The sequence below is a fragment of the Zalophus californianus genome, chromosome 11 (genome assembly GCF_009762305.2).
Source record: "Zalophus californianus isolate mZalCal1 chromosome 11, mZalCal1.pri.v2, whole genome shotgun sequence".
In the NCBI taxonomy this organism is placed as follows: domain Eukaryota; kingdom Metazoa; phylum Chordata; class Mammalia; order Carnivora; family Otariidae; genus Zalophus; species Zalophus californianus.
In genome coordinates this window covers 21,086,184-21,104,131 of record NC_045605.1, presented here as the reverse complement: position 1 = coordinate 21,104,131, position 17,948 = coordinate 21,086,184, and the positions used below count along the sequence as shown (strand labels likewise).

The 17,948-nt window shown below is 52.3% G+C and overlaps 1 protein-coding gene across 19 annotated transcripts in view; it reads right to left on the bottom strand.

Annotated features, from left to right (window-relative positions):
* The window catches only part of PKNOX2 (PBX/knotted 1 homeobox 2), a 304,609-nt gene that overhangs the window by 13,281 nt on the left and 273,380 nt on the right, over nucleotides 1–17,948 (bottom strand). For 17 of the 19 annotated variants that reach the window (XM_027581284.2, XM_027581295.2, XM_027581285.2 and 14 more), the window contains 3 exons: nucleotides 8,231–8,360; nucleotides 7,672–7,769; nucleotides 6,749–6,868 (listed from right to left, as the gene is read on the bottom strand). The exons of 1 other annotated variant lie outside the window; for it this stretch is intronic. In XM_027581284.2, coding sequence (XP_027437085.1) covers nucleotides 6,749–6,868; nucleotides 7,672–7,769; nucleotides 8,231–8,360 — 348 coding nt within the window. The remainder of the gene's footprint in view (nucleotides 1–6,748; nucleotides 6,869–7,671; nucleotides 7,770–8,230; nucleotides 8,361–17,948) is intronic. One more of the 19 variants, XM_027581301.2, reaches the window with a different exon arrangement.

The window sequence follows — 17,948 nt, the reverse complement described above, 5'->3', positions numbered from 1 at the left end:
ATTGTGATTCCCATTTTAGAGCAGGGGAGACTGAGACCTGATGAGGTCCAGCAACTTGCCCCAGGTCCCCCGGCTAGGTAAGAAGGGGTGCGACAGTCAAATCCAGAGCCTGCCTCCCCATACCACGCCCGCTCCGTAGACCACACTCTTTCTGTTTGTAAGAGACATCCCTGTTTCTAAGTCAGCTGGTGATGGATCCCATAAGTGGGTCTCTGACAGGGATCGATGTATAGGTCCTTGGGGCTTAATACAATGCTAGGCACAGGGAAGGTGGCAAGCAAGACACACAAAGAATGTTTGTTGAGTCACTGAAGATCACACCAAGGCATAGAGGCAACCAGCTGGACTTCACGTCCACACACCCTCCTTGGCCGGGAGCCCACGGGCAGGGCACGCACTGTACCTGGGTGTGCGGCAGCCAGTGTCCCCCAGCGGGGAGGAGCCCACGTGCGCCGGCTGATGAGTGGATAAACAAAGTGTGGGCTGTCCATACAGTGGAATCCCGTTCTGCCATGAAACAGAAGGAAGCCCTGAAGCATGTGACAATACGGACGAACCTTGGAAGCCTGATGCTAAGTGAGAGAAGCCACTCACAGAGGGCCACGTATGATAAATTCCATCACGTGAAAGATCTGAAATCAGCAAATCCATAGAGACCCAAAGTCGATTACTGGTTTCTCCGGGCTGGGGAGCGATGGCTAAGGGGTACAGAATTTCTTTCAGGGATGAAAATATTCTGGAATTCGACAGTGGGGATGATGGCACAAATCTAAATATACTAAAAAATCTCTGACTTTAGTTACAAAGGGTGGATGGTGGTATGTGAATTATATTTCAATTCAAAAAAAGTCACAGAGAGAAGGACCCCGGTGCATTTTGTGCGCTTGGCTTTTGTGACAGCCGCAGAGTTCATGCGAGGGCGCTGGAGCCAGGCCCTCAGCTGCGCGAGGCGGGGTGGACGAGCAGGGTACAACTGTGACACTGGCTGGACGCCACCCCGGCACTGAGGATGTGAGGGATGGAGAAGGGAGAGCGAAGGGAGGGATGGGGAGGCAGCCTCACCGTATCTGAAAACTAGGGCTGGCAGATGGCTCTCCTGCCCCGTTCCCAGGACAGGGCTCGGTGTCTCCATGGAGAGCCTCCGCTCACAGCATCCGCTGAGAGCTGGGGGGTCCCCTTTGCTTCACCTAGACTTTGTGTGGGAGTCGAGAGCTGCTCTGGTTTCCTGGGTCAATGCAGAGCGTTGTGGGTGAGGAACTAGAGCCCCAAGGTGCCACAGACTTAGGTCCAAATCCCACGAGATGTTGGGGAACGTGTTCCCTTCTTTGAGTCTAGTTTGGTTACTGGTAAAATGAGGATAACAGGGCGCCTGGGTGGCTTAGTCGGTTCGGCGTCTGCCTTTGGCTCAGGTCATGATCCTGGGCTCCTGGGATCGAGCCCCACCCACATCGAGCTCCCTGCTCAGCGGGGAACCTGCTTCTCCCTCTCACCCTTCCCCCCTGCTTGTGATCTCTCTCTCTCTCTCTCGCTCTCTCTCACTCCCTCTCAAATAAATAAATGAAATCTTTGAAAAGACAATGAGGGTAATAATAGTACCCAGCTCCTCTGCTGGTCGGGTGGCTTATATGAGATGGTGCCTGACGATGCTCAGCATGAATCTGGCCCCGTGCAGTGGCGAATGCAGTGGCTTGTTTGATGTGAGGCGGGACCTGCTGGGGCCTGGTTTCCTCTCTGGGATTTCCCCACATGCAGAGAATATTCTGTAATGTTGCTTCTACGCTTTGGTGGCAGCGACACAGAGAACAGCCATATTTTGGGTGGGAATGAGCAGAATGACGGGGCCAGGGCGAGGGGCGCTGGAGTCCGGAGCAGAGGGGATGGGGGCAGAGGCCAGGCAGGAAGAGTAGCCCTCCCCCTCCATCCTCCGTGGAGAGGACCCTCTGCGGGGGGCGGGGGGGTTCTCCCCCAGCCTGGGTTTGCTGGGGAGTGATTGCTTCCGGCAGGAGTTTGGCCTCTTTCAGCCAAAAACGCAGTAGCAAGAAAATATCCTGGGATTCTTCAGGGACCCCAGAGCAAGCAGCTAACGGATGAAACCTTCCCACTCTCATTGCAGCCTGACAGAAAAGGCTCTGGGGTTTAAGTCCCACCTCAGGAGCATTCTGTCATCGGAATCCATTTCTGTAGCTGCTAATGCCACCCAGCAGTGGAAGTGACAAGAAGCCTCAGACACGGGACAGAAGGAATCAAAGAATACTAACTTCTCCCCGAGGGAAGGAAGGCAACAGGAAAAACTAGGATTCACTACAGAGGTTTGAACCAACAATCTCTACCAATGGAGACTGTAGATTTACGATGCTCTCCGTTTCTCTCGCAAACCACAACAACTGCCGTTCACATAGTCCCGGTGCTCAAGGTGAATAGGCTACTGTGTAGAATGTTCGTTAGACCATTTATCTGCTTATCAGGAAGTCGGCACTGTTTGTATCCAGGCTGGTTTATGCCAGTTCCATGTGTTAGTGTAATGATGTAATGTAGTTACTCTGTAAACCAATAAAACGTAAGCGCGACAAGAAAGTTATTCTTGCTAAGAAAACTAACTGGACTGCTTTGGAAAGACGAGACTCTGATTTCCTTAAAAATGCCGTGTAGTGAGGATCGCTGGGACAAATGTAAGTGGCTGGAACACATAACAAAAATCTAGAAAGATCCTACAGCCAAATTACTTCCCAGACATCAAAGTTCTTATCCAATGTTAAATAAAGATGGAATTTATAGATGTTCTATTATAGGAGAGGTTTGCGCAAGTAAAAGGACAACCTCTCATCAGAAAAAGATCTTGGCCCTCTATCAAGACATTGGCAAATCAATATATATGTGTATCTTCTAAATTAAAATAAAATGTATCTTTTTAATGGCTGTTCCTTTCTTCAACCAACTTTTCCAATTGGCCAATCAGCACATGGGTTGTCCCCACCGCACTGGATAGGATAGGAGAATACCCACTGGATACTGAAATCTGTCCTTTTCCATACATTTTCTACCCTTTTTTTCCTAAAACTGAACAGCCCATACGGTGTTACTGCAGAGTTAGATTTCCCACGAGCTACAGTCTCAGAGTTGTTCCTCAAAGAGACAGTGAAAGCAAGGTGGGGAAGGGGGGCTTCGACTAATCAAAATATGTTTGGGGAAAGCTTCGAACCATGCCCCCTCTTGTGAATTCACAATGTCCCTAGTACACTGAGAATCAAGAACCGAGCTAAACTCTGTATAACCCAGATTTGCCCAAACTCCTTTACCTCATCTTGGGAGCAACACCTATAACATCCTATAAAGGTACACACTTTGGGAATCAAATCTTTAGGGTCCGCGTAAGAAGTATAACGTATGATCCCTATTCTGGAGCAATTTACAACTGAGTCAGAGATACGCGACATGTACATTTGACACAGACACATATACACAGAACAGGTAAGTAACAGTGTTCGTCAGTATGTTTTTTAGGTTCAAATGATGGTAAAAATCAATAGATGTTATAGATCAGAACAACAGGTCAGGCATCCACCTCTAATTTTCACAAACTGTGGGCCTTGGTCTCAAAATTGCTCTTAGTCCACGGTTCTAGATAGTTCAAAGAGGATTCACATTTCCTAAATGTGCCTGTGTACCATCTTTGGCTCTTTATATAAGTTATCTCATTTAGTTTTGTAAGTGTGGGAAATGGGTATCATCTTTTTTCAAAGAAATCGACTCCGAGAGATTGCATAGCCCGTGGCGGGACCTCAATTCGTACCCCTCTGTCTGGCTTCGAAGCCTGCGTTCTTTTTGCTGTGCCCTTGTTACCCAGTCTTTATAGCCTCTCCTGAGCTGGGGTTTGGGGGTCTGTGCACCCACCAATATCTGGGTAGCCAGACTGATCCATGGCCAAGCCTGGGTCTGCAGGGGACCCCTGTGCCAGGCTGTGTCCCTAGAGCCTGGACTTCTCCCCATCCCCTTCCTTCCCCAGTCCAGAAGTTCTGAGTTGTGACTGTTTTTTTTTTTTTAAAGGCCTGGGGGTCACTCCCTTGTCCTCTCCTGATGGCCACTGTGAGGGAGGCATTAAGCGGCGGAGGACTTTGCCAACGTTAAGTGCTTTATTAATAGTATCCGCACTGAGTGCACTCTGAGCTGGAGAGGGTCCGGGCGGCGGGGGAGGGTGTGGGCAGAAGGTCCTACTCATGCTTTTCAGCAAGCCCTCTCCATGGTTCCCAGTCCCTTTGGTGGAGCTGATCTGGGTCCTTCCTTCTCTTCCGCTGTGTGCTCAGCGACTTCCCCCTCTCTCTTCTCCGCCTCTACCTTCCTCTGCCATCCCCTGTCCAGGGGGCAGTGGCCACGGAGTGGAAAGAAACAGCCCTAAGCTATAGAGGGGTGCTCAGCAGGGAGGGGGCAAGAGGGCAGCCTGTGAACTGAAGTCTGCAGTCAGAGGGCAGACACAGCCAGGAGGGGCTGATAGGATGACCCTCCAGTCTCTGGCTCAGACTTATGTCAGGGGCGAGATGCAAATGGGGAGTGGCAGGCAGCTGAGGCAGGGGCCCCGGGACGGGTGATCGGGGTCAGCGTGGGGTGCTGGCCTGGGCGCCTGGGCTCGTGGGCGGGGGAACTGGTCTGGCAGCCTCCTCTCCTTCTTAGCCTTTTCTCCCCCTCAGAGGTGAGGCTGTGGGTGTGTTCCCATCAGTCGTCAAAAATGCATGGCGTGGGGGAGGTGAGGCAGGAAGGACAGGGCACTAACATTGATTAAGCACCTCAGTGTGCCAGGGTCTTGGCAATTGCTGCATTGCTTCCTGGTTCTCTTCACAAGAGGTGAGTGTGTCCAGGTTACAGAGTCAGAGGTAAAGTCTAGACCTGAGCTCAGGTTTGGCCACCGCAGGAGCCCATGAGCTTTCTACCACACCTGCAGTCTGTGGTTACACATCACTGTGCTGCGGTGGGTGGAGCCAGCTCTGGACCCATGGGGGGGGGTGGGCGGAGAGGAGCGCCTGCCCCCATCTTGGCTGTGATGGGCCAGCGCACAGAAGATCCTTCCCCAGGGAGCCCCTCTTCCCACGGGTGGGCTGGGAGCTGTAGCATGGTCACCGGGCTCGCAGGGCCACTGGGGCTCTCTGGCGGTGTGGAAAACCAGAACAGGCAGGAGGCCTGGCATCCCTGCCCCCATCTTCAGCCACTGATTCAGAGCTGCTCCCAAGAAGCCTGAGGATGGACCTGGCCCTGGCTCCCGGGCTTCATCACTAGGCTCTCAGAGTCTCTCCGACCTCTTCCCCTCACCTTGCCCCTTGGCCTTCCAGCCCCCTCTCTCCAAATTAGGTTCCTCTAGGTGGTGCTTTCCAAAGTGTGCTTCCTCAGCAAAGCCCTACGGCAGCTCCAAGACCCTAGAGCGGGGAGGGGGGTGGACAAGTTGGGGGCAGAGAGGCAGAGCCCCAGCCCCACTTCGGTCACCACAGAGTAAGTCTTCCTGTTCACTGGGTTATGCGGCCCAGCGCTTCCGGGCCAGAGTCCCTAAGAATCCCGTATCGGAGAACCACAGCCCAGGCTCAGGCTCCGTGGCTTCTGGAGGTACTCCCATTTCAAATAAAGTGTTGTTGATTGACCAGCTGATTAATTCCCACGATCCATTTGATTTCTATCCCCTCTGAAGAAAGAGTTTCCCTTACTCCTTGTTCTTCCTCACAGGCCAAGATAAGACAGTCCCTTGGTATTTGTTTGTATGGATCTATCTTGGTACTGCCATGCTAGGCCAAGACCTCGCAGACTGCTGGAAGCCTGCTGGTGCTTCCAGAATCTACCTCCCACCCTGGGTACACACACACACACACACACACACACACACACACACACACACGTGCACACATGCATGCACACCCTTCACAATCGGCCCAGACATGGCCATTGGCCTTCATTTACTACTACAGCTCTTGGATGATGCTAGGGGATTATAGTTTTGAATTCATTCCTGACATTCAACCACAGCCCTGTCTGTTGCAACTAACCCCGCACACAGCACATGACTGCTATCATGTTAGTGCACACAGCAGGCTCTTTATAGACATTACGTTTATACCCGAGGCTTGGTCGCCATTTTACGGAAATGGCCACAGAGGCTCATGAAGGCAGTTGTCCTGCACCAGAGCTGAGCTGGTCATGTGAGGAGGGAGATTTCTCCCTGGGCTGCTGCTCTTCCAGACCTGATGGTCGCAGCCACCGCTGCCCAGCACGGTGCCTCATCCGGCTGCTCTGATCAGAGGGACAGGGGAAAGGGGACACACATCTGCTGCTACCCCAGAGGTGAGGACTCTGGGAAACAGAAGAGCCCTGGCTGAGGATCCACGTTTTCTTCCCTGGGAGAAGGGCAGGAGAGTGCATGGCTGCCCACAGCAACCACCGTCCTGGCCCCACAGAATCTTACCCCGTCCCTGAAACACTTGCTCAGGCCTCAGCTCGCCTCAGACTATGTCTGTCCTCATTCCCTCACTTGATGTCACACTTCTTCGTGGCAGCAGCAAGCACCAGAGAGCCTCCCAGCTTTAGATCCCACTAGAGTGGGTCCATAGTGGTCCCTCTCCTCTGCCTTGGCCTCTGGAAGATGGGATCCCTATCAGAGATCCTCTCTCTGGGGCCACGCCCTCTGTAGATCCAAGGATGACCGCAGAGTCTGGAACTTAGGGGGTTATTCGTACCCCACGCTGCCACTCCACACCCCCAATACACGCACACTCACCATGAGATGCTGGAAGAGCCAAGAACGCATTATATTGGTGGCATGCTTGGGCAAGACTCCTCGTTTGTTCTTGGACTTCTTATCCTCATTGTCCAGGAGGGAGGTGAGGTCAAGGTTAACCTTCAGGGCACGTGGAGAAAAAATCAGCATCAACAGCCTGGCGGGCCAGCAGCTAGGGACCTGTTGCCATAGTGATGGCAGGCTCTTGCTGCCAGCCCCCTTTTCCAACTCATTCTTAGGGCCCTGGGGAGGTCACCTTTCCTTTCACTCTGCACCAGCCCCTCAGAGAACGGGAGACAGGGAGAAGGAGAAGGAGGAAGAGGAGAAGGGGATGAGAGAGGACACAGAGGAAACAGGGACATGCAGAGGGTAGAGGAGAGACAAATTTGCCAGAAACCATCCACTAGTTATTAGCATTTCTAGGTTACTTCACGGTTTGCAAAGCACCTTCCTCCCCATCACCGTGGTTAGCACTGACAGCAGCCCCGGAAGTTGGTAGGGCTCTGTGCAGGTGGTGTTAATCCCCCTTCTGTGGATAAGAGCTCTGAGGCTCAGGAAGGTCAGGTGACTTATCCAAGATGACAGAATTAATGTCACATCTCAGGTCTGACTTCACATCTTCCTCCCCCAACCTGTGTGTGTGCTCTATCCCACTGAGCTACAGAGTGGCTCCGGCTAGAGACCAGGGATGGGAGATGCAGAATCCTTCGACATAACCCTGAGGGGTAGAAATCCCAGGAGTTGATGAAGCCTTTCAGAGCCCCAGCTTCCGATCTGTAAAGTGGGGGTAATGATACCTCTTAGAGGAATAATGAGGATTAAGTGAGTCACTTGTGCAAAGGGCCTAGCAGAGAGCAAACAGTTATGGTTGTCCAACCCCCCCACCTGTGCACATGAGCACACGCCTGTGCACACACACTCACCTGTGTATTCTGGATCTGGATGGCTCCCTGGGGGATTGCTTGGGTGACCACCTGACCCTGGGAGGTTACCATGGTAACTGGCTGGTATAAGGCTCCACCTGAGGAGACAACCAGTTTTTGGGTCCCCTGCCATGGGGGTGGGTAGGAGTGAGGGCAAGCAGGATTTCCAACTCACTTGGCACTCCCATGTAAACACCTTCTATTCTGGAGACACTCAAGCCCCTGTTGGGGAGCGATGGGGTGGGAATGGGGTCCAGAGAACAGAGCTTCTGGTGGGAAGTGTTTGGGGGCAGGGACAACAGCTTTACTTGGTCTTTGAGAGACTCATGAGACTTTGACCCAAATTTGTTCCAAAATATCACAATCAGGTGTTGGTGCTAGCCATCTATAAACTTACAGAACACTTTAGTCAAGAAATTGAACTGGAAGCCCCTCCTTGGCAGGGGGCACCCCTCCCATTTCCTAAGATTGTATGGTACCCTGCCCCCCACCCCCTGGAATCCCCTTGGGGCCACCCCTTCTCCTCCCAGGGGTGTTCCCCATAATCCCCTGCACCGACCTGACACCACTTGTGAGTTGACGGTTGTCATGGCGATGTTGCCCTGCTGGAGCGCTGAGGCTGGGACCACAATCCCCTGGGGGTTATTGGAGACTCCAGACATGGAATTGGGGGAATTCTGCAGGAGGTCCTGGCAGTAAGGGAGGCGTGGTTTGTGACAATGTCACTAAATGCTTAGAAGCCACAGCCCCAAACTTCTCCTCTCCCTTTCTCCCTTCCTGTCTTCCTTCCTCCCTTTTTCCTGCGCCTCCCAGGACCCAAATCTGAAAGGCAATTCTCATGGCCTTCTAGAAGCAGTGAATAAAAAGGCTCAATATTAAAAACCAACCAACCAACCAACCAACCAACCAACCAACCAACCAGCCAGCCAGCCAACCAACCAACCAACCAACAATATTTATCCACTTAGACATTCCGTTCTTCTGAAACCTGAGACACAAATCACCTCATAAACCAGTGGTCCCCACTTCGGCTTCACTTTGGAATTTCCAATACTGATGCCTGGGTTCTAACCCCAGAGATTCTAATTCAATTGGTTAGGGGTGTGGCCGGGACTTTGGTGTCTTACAAGCTCCCTAAGTGGTTTTAGCGTGTGGCCAGGGTTGAGAACCAGGCTTTATCTGCCTAGCACCTCTTCACCCTTCACACTGAACTGTCTCCAGATGCCTTCCCTGACACCCTCTCCCCCGGAGAACCTCACTTCCTCATGTACCTATATCACATTATTTATTACACCCAGCTCCACACACAAGTGGCTTCCAACGTTTTATCTTTGTATCCTGAGCATCTAACTCAGGTGCCTGGCACACAGTGGCCACTAAAATCGTTGTTCAATAATAATACAAAAACAGCCATCCTAGCCCCTTTAGAACCTGCGTTCTAAGGGCATCTCATAGGAGCCTCAACCTCAAGCCACCCTTTGGCACATCTCATTGATTCCTTCCTTTTCCCCAGGCTGCCAACACAGAATCCCACTGCAGACAGAGTCTTCCTTTGCCCCACATTGTCAACCAGCCAGCCCCCGTTTCTCCCAGGAAACAATCCTTGCAGTTTGTTTTTGCAGCAGTCAAAGCAGATAAGAGCATTTTTTCCTGGCACTCTGGTCCCCTCGTCATTGCCATGTCACAGCTGGGCCAGGAAGTGCTTGGACCTGATGTGGAGGGATTCCGCATGCCATGCATGAGGGGACGGAGCTTGGTCGCAGCCTCCAGGAAGCATCAATAAACCCTCCCTGCCTGGGGGCTGGGCTCTTGCTCAGGGCGGGGAGAAATTGTGGGGAAGGAATTGGGTGTGTGAGAGGTTGGGGTCTCTAGGCTTTATCTGGAGAAAGCAAGAATGGTGGCCAATGAGGTGCCGTGGAAGGAGCTCTGGGAGACCGGCCTGGGTCCCTGAGCACCTCCGACTACAGAGCCTCATCTGAAAACAGGGCTTGAACCAGGTAACCTGTCTGATGACCATCTAGGGCTGACGCTCTCATGCACACAGCTTGGAGTCATAACGCAATGAGCTGTAAGAATTTAGACAGGTAGGGTGCCTGGGTGGCTCAGTTGGTTAAGCGACTGCCTTCGGCTCAGGTCATGATCCTGGAGTCCCGGGATCGAGTCCCGCATCGGGCTCCCCGCTCAGCGGGGAGTCTGCTTCTCCCTCTGACCCTCTTCCTTCTCGTGCTCTGTATCTCTCATTCTCTCTCTCTCTCAAATAAATAAATAAAATCTTAAAAAAAAAAAAAGAATTTAGACAGGTAAACAGTCAAGAAAATAGACCACCACTGGGGGAAAAGAAGGCCCCAAGCTCCCTGACTTTCATTTTAGGACTGGGAGAGAAGCTTGGGCTTTTAGCCTCCAGGGAAGGTCTAGAGTTTCTTGGAGCCAAACTCTTGGTCTTCCCACTCAAGCGGTTCAAGTCTAATACTGAGGCCCACCTTCTGAAGCCTAAAAACTGGAAGAGCCCTTAAAAGCCAACTCCCTGAGCGCACATAAGGAACTGAGGCTTCTTAGACACCCAAGTGACTCACCCAAGGCCCCCAGCTGGTTTGCCGCAATGGGACTAGAACACAGCCCTCCTTCATCCACAAATACTGAACACCCACCTTGTGCCAAGAACCGGACTACGAGGTGCTCCTGGAATCATAGGGGTTCAGTACATAGTTACTGGAGGCAAGGTGAACAGGTAAAACAATCAAACCCCCGAAGTAAAGAGGCAGCATGGGCTACAGAGGGAAGACCATGGACTTGGGAATCAGCAAATCCTGGCCCTTCTGGGAGCCTCAGTCTCATTTATGAAATGTGTCTGGCCCACTGCTAACATCCAGGAGCCCTCAAAGCCTGTTTTTCAGCTCTGTGTCCATCTAAGGTTGATCCTGCCCTCGTCCCAACACCCCCGCCAACCATTCTCACAGGACATAAACCAATGTTGGTGTCATTGGAAGCTGAAGCAAAGCTGGATGGTAAATGTAATAGAAGAGGGTGTCATCCCTCCATGCCTTTCACCCTAAAACTAATGGAAATGGCTTTTCACTAATCTCTTGTCTGGAATTATTCATGCCACGGTACTCCTCATCGGGGAAAGGCATTTGGGAATTTCAAACATAAAAAGTTGCCCCAGACTTGCTTTTTCCCTGAAAAAAAGTATCCAGCAAGGTTAGGAAAACACAAGCGAAATCAGTAAAATAAATACAAGATGTGGGCCTTGGGATTCAACCAACACACATTTTTTGCCAGCCAGAGGCAGAAGGGTAAGCTATCGCCTGGATACTTCATCTGCTTACTCACACTCTGGCTGGTTCTCTGCCCTGCGGTCTTGCTGACCTCCATGCCAGGTTCTGGGTTTGGGACTAAAGGCAATTTATGCATTAGATCAGACTCTTCTCTTTCCTACCTTCTCCTACTCTGGGGTCGTTGGCTGGAACATGCCGAGAGGCAGCCAAGTTATATCAGCAAAGGAATGGAGTATCGAAGACCACGGGCAGGGCTAGGGCTAGCCCCATCTTAGCTGGGCAAAAAAGAGGAAGGAAAATCTGGGCCTCCCTGAGGTCTGGGGAAATAATATCCATCCCCTACATTTGTAAATATGAGCCGTTTCACACACCGGCCTGGGCCCTGCCGAGTTTCCAAAGACACAGAGTGTCAGGGTCATTGAACCAGACCTTACAAAAACAGATCACCTCTGTGATCTGTATTTGTAAAAACCGCCCTCGGCTGGTTCCACAGATCAATGGCTCTGAAACTACCTATTTATTACACACATCGAATATTAGCATTCTTTTACCATGCTATTTCATTTTAATCTCCTCACTACTATGGGAGAGATGATTCTATTTGCCTGAAGAGGAACTGAGGTCCAGAGAACCAAAGTGACTTCCTAGAGTCACGCAGTTGTGCCTCGAACCCAGGTCCTTAGGCTCTGAGCGCAGCACTGATGCTCGCTTGGAGAGATGCGCTTTGGAGTCAGACATCCCGGCTCCACGTAAGCAGGGTGCCTGGCACATGTAAGCACTCAATAAATCACTTTCCACTTCCTTGGGCTAAAGCCACTCAACGAGGGAGCTGAGTTCGGCACAGCCAGGATTTAAAAACCTGTCCTAGAAGATCCTAGAGCTGTTTGGGTTCTTTACTTAGTAGCAGTGGAGATTCAGCTGGGACTGCACACCGAGCCGCGGTGGTCCGTCCTCGCCTCGCGCCCCCCTCCTTCACGCCTCCTCACCGAAGACATTCCCGGGACCCAGCCAAGACCCACAAGTGGGAGCTGCGACCCTGTCTTGAATGAGCTCTGTGACCTGACTGCCGCCATTTCAGGGGGAGCCGCGGGTCTAGCTCTCTTGAGCCTTTGTCTCTACAGAGATGATGGGGCTCTGAATCTCTGGGAACAGTCTACGGCTTTTCCGAGGGAGGAGCTAATACAGCAGCAGTGGAAGCCCCTTGGGGAGAAAAATGTTGGCTAAGCACACAGTATTTTTATCTTCTTGACAGCTTCCTCTTGAGGCTTATCAGACTCCCAAGCAGGTGGATGATGCTCTGTCTAGACCCAAACAGAGCTGTTTCCTTCCAGACTCCTTAGCGCCCATAAAGAAGTGAGAAGCACATGTGAACAGGTTTTAGCGACATGCTTCAGCATTCAGAGTCTCACATCCCTGCCCCAATTGTCCAGGAACCAGGGGCTCAGAGCTGGTTATCTAGCTCAAGAACTCCGCCTTGTCCCACCAGAAACATGGCCATGGTGTCCCCAAGCCTCTGAAAACTGCTGGAAGCCTGGCTTCCCTGGTGGAGCCATCCCACCAAACTGGGGTGTGTGTGGGCTCCTACTTTCTAGTAGCAAGATTTGCTTTCCAAGTAGGACAAGGTCCTAAAGCTGAAAACTTCCCTAGAGTTTCCTGGGAATGACATCTCCGGGCCTGGACCAAGGGACCCAGGACTTGGATGGAAACATATGAGCTGGGCTCCACAGGCCTCCCCAGAAGCTGTCCTACTGACGATCCTTGTGTGCTGTTTTTCTGAGACACAGAGAGGCAGAGAGCCTCTCTGAAGTGGGCAGACCAGCTTTAGAATGGCTGAGAGCTCGCACCTCCTAAACCCCGTGGACCAGCTGCAAAGCCTTCACTGCCTCACGCCATCGGCCACGGTGGTCACTTGGGTGAGTTTTACTCCAAATCTCATTTTGGAACAACAACAAAAAAGATGATTTGTTCAAAAGGAAGGCCTTCCTAAGGACAAGTGAAAGGTTCTGGGATCGCGCCTGGATGCGGAGGGTGTTCAGGTGGGGTGTGTGTGGCACAAAGGAATGGACTATGGCTATGAACTCTGACCTCATGGTCTGATGTCAGCCCGGGGGGAGCCGGCTCAGTCCCTGGAACCACCAGTCTTCACTGTTAATAAGTAAAGGGCTTCTGTTGCCCGGGGAAACGAAATTTCCACCAAAGGAAGAAATTCCTGGAATAAACTGATGGGAGGAAGAAAGGAAGGAGTGAAGGCAAAGACGGATAGAAAAATTTTCCTTTAAGTTATTTTGAAAGAGCTGGAATGTTTATCTTACCAGGATGCCTGTGGAACAGGGGACATGAACTAGATGACACTGCAAAGGTCCTTCCGACTGATGATTTTAGAAAAACCAATGCCATTCCCTAGGATCTACTGTGTGTGTGTGGTGGGGGGGTTGGTAAACAGGTGGAGCGGGTAGGAGTTGGAGGGGGCAGTACATCCTATGGGGCCCCGCTGTCTGCCATCCACCTCCAGGCCACTAGGGGTCTCTGCTGATCCACCAGCTCAGATTGCTCTCCCCCAAACCCTCCCCGGAGGACAGGTCTGTGGGCTAACTGGCCTGGGCTGGGGGGTGGGGACTTGGTCTGGGGTGCCTCACTTCTGCTGGAAAGCTTGGTCTGGACTCATCCTGGGCATGCCCGTGGCCCATGCTCTTGACTCCTTCAATGCTTCCTGGTGGCCTGATATACTGGACATAAAGCATAATGGTTCTCTTTCTTATGCGTGTGTCTTCTTTTCCTAGCTTTGGTTGCAGATATTTTGAGGGAAAGAGTGTTCTTTCTTTGAATTCCCCCAAACTGCCTACCACAGTGTTGGGTGCATGATAGATGCTCAATAAATGCATGGCCTGACTGGGCTTTGGCCCTGGGATGGTTTGTTTGAGTGTGTGTGTGTGTGTGTGTGTGTGTGTGTGTGTGTGTCTTACAGGGGTGGGGAGGTTGCCCCTGTCCCCAGACACGCTGTTCCTGGCAGTGTCCCTCCATTCTGGCAGGGCCAGAGTCCTGTCTTTGGCTGGGAAGAGCTGGGCTCCCAAACTCAGGGAAGCCAACACATGTAAACAAGCCACCTAATCCTATTGCTGTTCCGTTCCTGCTGGGGGCTTTAGTCTCAAGGGAAAGGCGCTTCTGGCCCGTGGGGACAAGGGGCAGCTACCACTCTTAAGGAACATTCCTTCTGGGAAGGAGAGAACTGCTCAGGTTTCACTGGCCTGGCAGGAAGGGCGGTCCTCATGGTGTCCTGGCACCCCCCTGGGCCGGAGGGCTGGGGGCTAGGATGGCAAAAGGGACAGCTTTGATGGCTATGGTGAGAGTGAGGCAGGGTAGCTCCCGGAACTCTACTTCCTGTCGCTGCGGTCCGGTCTAGGGGTGCCCCCTTTCCATCTCAGTGGTGATCTTGCAGGATAGATTACCTCCCCCTCCTCCCACCGGCCTTAAAACTTCCTGGTCAAATCCAAGTGGATGCTTGGCCACCGGGCAGAACTTCCAGGGGGTGACTGAGGTGACTGTCCCCCACCTCCTTGACCTCCTGCTAATCTAGAGAATGCAAACTCCCTGTAGGTCAGTAGGCAAGTCCACCTGCCCCAGGTAGGGGTGTACTCACTGGCCGCTTCCTATTTTTTTAGAGAGTTAGCAGAGCTATAGAGTTCTATCTGCTCTGCCAAGCCCCACATCTCAGAGCTGGGTTCACTCTGTGCCTTTCTTCTCCCAATTAGCAAGTCTAAAGTCTTGCTTCCCAGCAATGGGTTTCTGGGTTTCTTGCTCTCTAGTCTCCAAATTGCTGCTCTAGAGCTAAGGGGGTCACCCATCCCCACCCAGGGCCCAGGACCCCCGGTTCTTCCTATGTGTCACACAAAAAAAACCCAAAGACTTATTATTAAGTTGAACATAGACTCCAGAGCAACCTATCTCAGTCTCTGCTGCTTACTTGAGCCAGTGTCTTAACTTCTCTGAGCTTCTCTTTCCTGGGGGAGAAAATCATGTGCCCCTTGCAGCCTTGTTGTGAGGAGTAAATAAGGTAATATATGTAAAGCACACAGTAGATACGGTGTTTGAGATGTAGAGGAGGTTCGGGAAATGTTGACATTCTCCCCGCTCCCTGCCAGTTCTTCCTGGAGCGGCACACGAGGGGGCTACTCAATTAATTTGCCTCCGACATGTTTCCGACCCTTACCCCATCACCTACGCTGCCCACTACATCTCCCATCTTTGGTGATTGGCCATCCTTTTCAGCCTCAAAGCATAACTCCTCCAACTTGGTTGCAAGATAGTCCCCTTGTTATATCTGGAGGTCAGAGATCCTGCCATATCCACTTTGAGGTCCCTGGAACTCAGCAGGCTCAGTTGTGCTTGAACAGATTCATGGGGCCAGAATGAATGACCCCTCGTCCTTACCAGCTCCTTCTCTCCAGGGATTCTGAAAGGCTGTCTCTGTTCCTTACCTTCTCCCAGGCTTCTCTCTACACCAGGAGCACTCACTTTTGGCGCTCCCAAATAGCCTACCACCCCCTCCCCCTCTCCCTTCTTCCCTTGGAAGTCCTCCCAAGGCCAGAGAACCTGCAACTTCTCCAATCACAATGGGCAAAATCCTCCTGCTGGCCTATCTATCCATGCTGAGGTTTGCTCATTCTGTCTCCAGGCAGGAACAGACTGTGGCCATGAGAGTGTACAGGCTTTCTCTGGGAGGAGGGGGAAGGGGGCTGAGCAGTGACGGGGGTAACCTGAAGCCACACATGTGGTTTGTTCAGTCCAGACCCCTGTCTCTGGCTGCTCCTTTCCTGCCTGCCTCAATGTTCCCTGGATCCAGAGCCTTCTATGGCTCACATAACTTATCTAGATCCTCAGGTGTGACTCACAGCTCCCTCGCACTGAGATTGGGAGCTCCTTTTGGATAATTCACTCATGCTCTCATAGGACCTAGCACGGTGCAATGCCCCCCAAATGCTTGGTGACTGAGAACTTCGGCTCAGTCCAATTTGCCCTGTGATAGGGCCCTGGCTTAGATCCAGCCCCACTGAAGAAAGAGGGGGGAGTTTCAAGTCAAATTGATACTTGAGCAAGGCGGGAGTTAGGTTCTCTCTAGTTGGTTTATGCCCTCTAGGAAAAGCCAGGAGAAGCCTGTCCAAACAGAAGTCAGAGTCTAGAGTGAGCCTCCTTACCGAGGAGGCTGCCCTTGCAAGAAGCCTGGGCTTGGAGGTGTGAGGAAGCTTGGATGTCTTCAGGTGCAGGTGGAACAGGATGGCTTCCCGGGGATGTGGGAAAACCTAGCTTTGGCCCAATTCCTTGGGAACCCTGGTTCAGCTCTCGGGCTTGGTGGAAGCCGTTTCCCTTACTCCCTACCCCCCTCCCACCCGCAAGAGACAGCTCACATTCCGAAATGGAAGGCCAAGCAGGGAAGGTGCCCAACTGCCATAGAGCTGAATGGGGACACAGTATGGCATCTGGGGCGGGTGGGGGGGTGGGGACACCAATTTGAATAAAAAAATGTCTCCCACTTTGCAACACAAGGCCAAATGATTAGCACCCAGGGAAAAACATGAGCCAGCAGTTTGCAACAAAGCTGGCGGGCACCTGGAATGTTGATCCTGAGGATCATGTTCCAGAGGGGAGACACCCCTCCCTGGGCCGGGCTGGTGCTCAGTGCGGCTATTTCAGGCTGGGGGTATTAAGGCTGAACCATGACGAATGTGAACCATTGTTTGTGTGCGTGCGCACCCCCCCCCGCCCCCACCACGGGCACACCCCCGCCACACACACACACACACACACACACACACACACACACACACACACACACACGCCCCAGACACTCTTTTTCTCTCTTCTTTCCCACATTGGCTCCCATGCTCTGATCCCCAGGCCAGCTTCCTGCACACAAAGTCTCTTGGCAGCTGAGGCCTCTCCTTCCCTAGGAAGGCCCGGCCAGCCCCGCATCCCCCAGCTCAGGGAGAGTGACAGGAGCCTTCCCTGGGAGGGTGGCGCGTCCTACGCACCCTCCCTCCTCCACGCACCTGGCTTCACACTGACCCTGCACCTCCCCAGCCTGCCCCTTCATCCCCCAGCCCTCAGCTGCTGCACTTCCTTTTCTCTCTCTTTTCCACCTGGGGCCTCCTCAGCCTCACTTCCCTTCTCCTCTAGACCTTCATCCTTCCTCTGCCTCCCTCCAGAGTTGTCTTTCTCTGCCTTTATCTTTCTTCTGATTTCTCCTTCCCTCCTTTGGCTTCTTCTGGCTTCCCTTGATCTGTGTCCATCTGTCTCCTTGTCTTACTTCTTTCCACAGATATTTACTGGCCGTCCACGCATCAGACCTTGGGTGAGCCGCCACCAGGCGTGGGTTATAACTGCATATAAAATAGTGTCTGTACTCAAAACACATCTGTTATCTAGGAGAGGAGAATAACACTTATACCAGCGACTCTGAGATAAAGTGACATGGGAGATTTACATATAAGTGGCCCCCAGTGTTCCAGCACTTAGTTGGGAGAAAGAAAAGGCCTTTCTGGATGGGGCTTCAGAGAGGCCTCCAGGGGAGAGCAGCCTTGTTACTGTCCTTGGGAAGAGGCCGGGTTTGGTCCTGCAGAGCTGTGGAAGTGTCGTCCGAGCAGACAGGCATGGGGGAATGTGGACCTGGGAACGCCTTGACTATCAGGCGAAAGGATGAGAAAACTCTGAGGACAATCAGAGCTTTTGAGCAGAAGGACATAAACAGAGTCTTAGGACCATAAATCCAGCAGCAGAAGCTGAAGAGGCATGTGTAGGTGTGTTTGTGTTTGTGGTGTGCGCGTGCGCGTGTGCGTGTGTGCGTGTGTGTGGAGGGCCGAGGGCTAGCCAGAGAGGACAGGTGAGCAGGTTAGGAATCCATGGCAGCAGCGTGTGTCTGATTATCTCATTTACCCACTGAAGGCTGAACCTAGTAGGGGGCGGCAAGGCAGAGGCAATGAAAGGGACAGGTTTGAGAAATTCCAAATA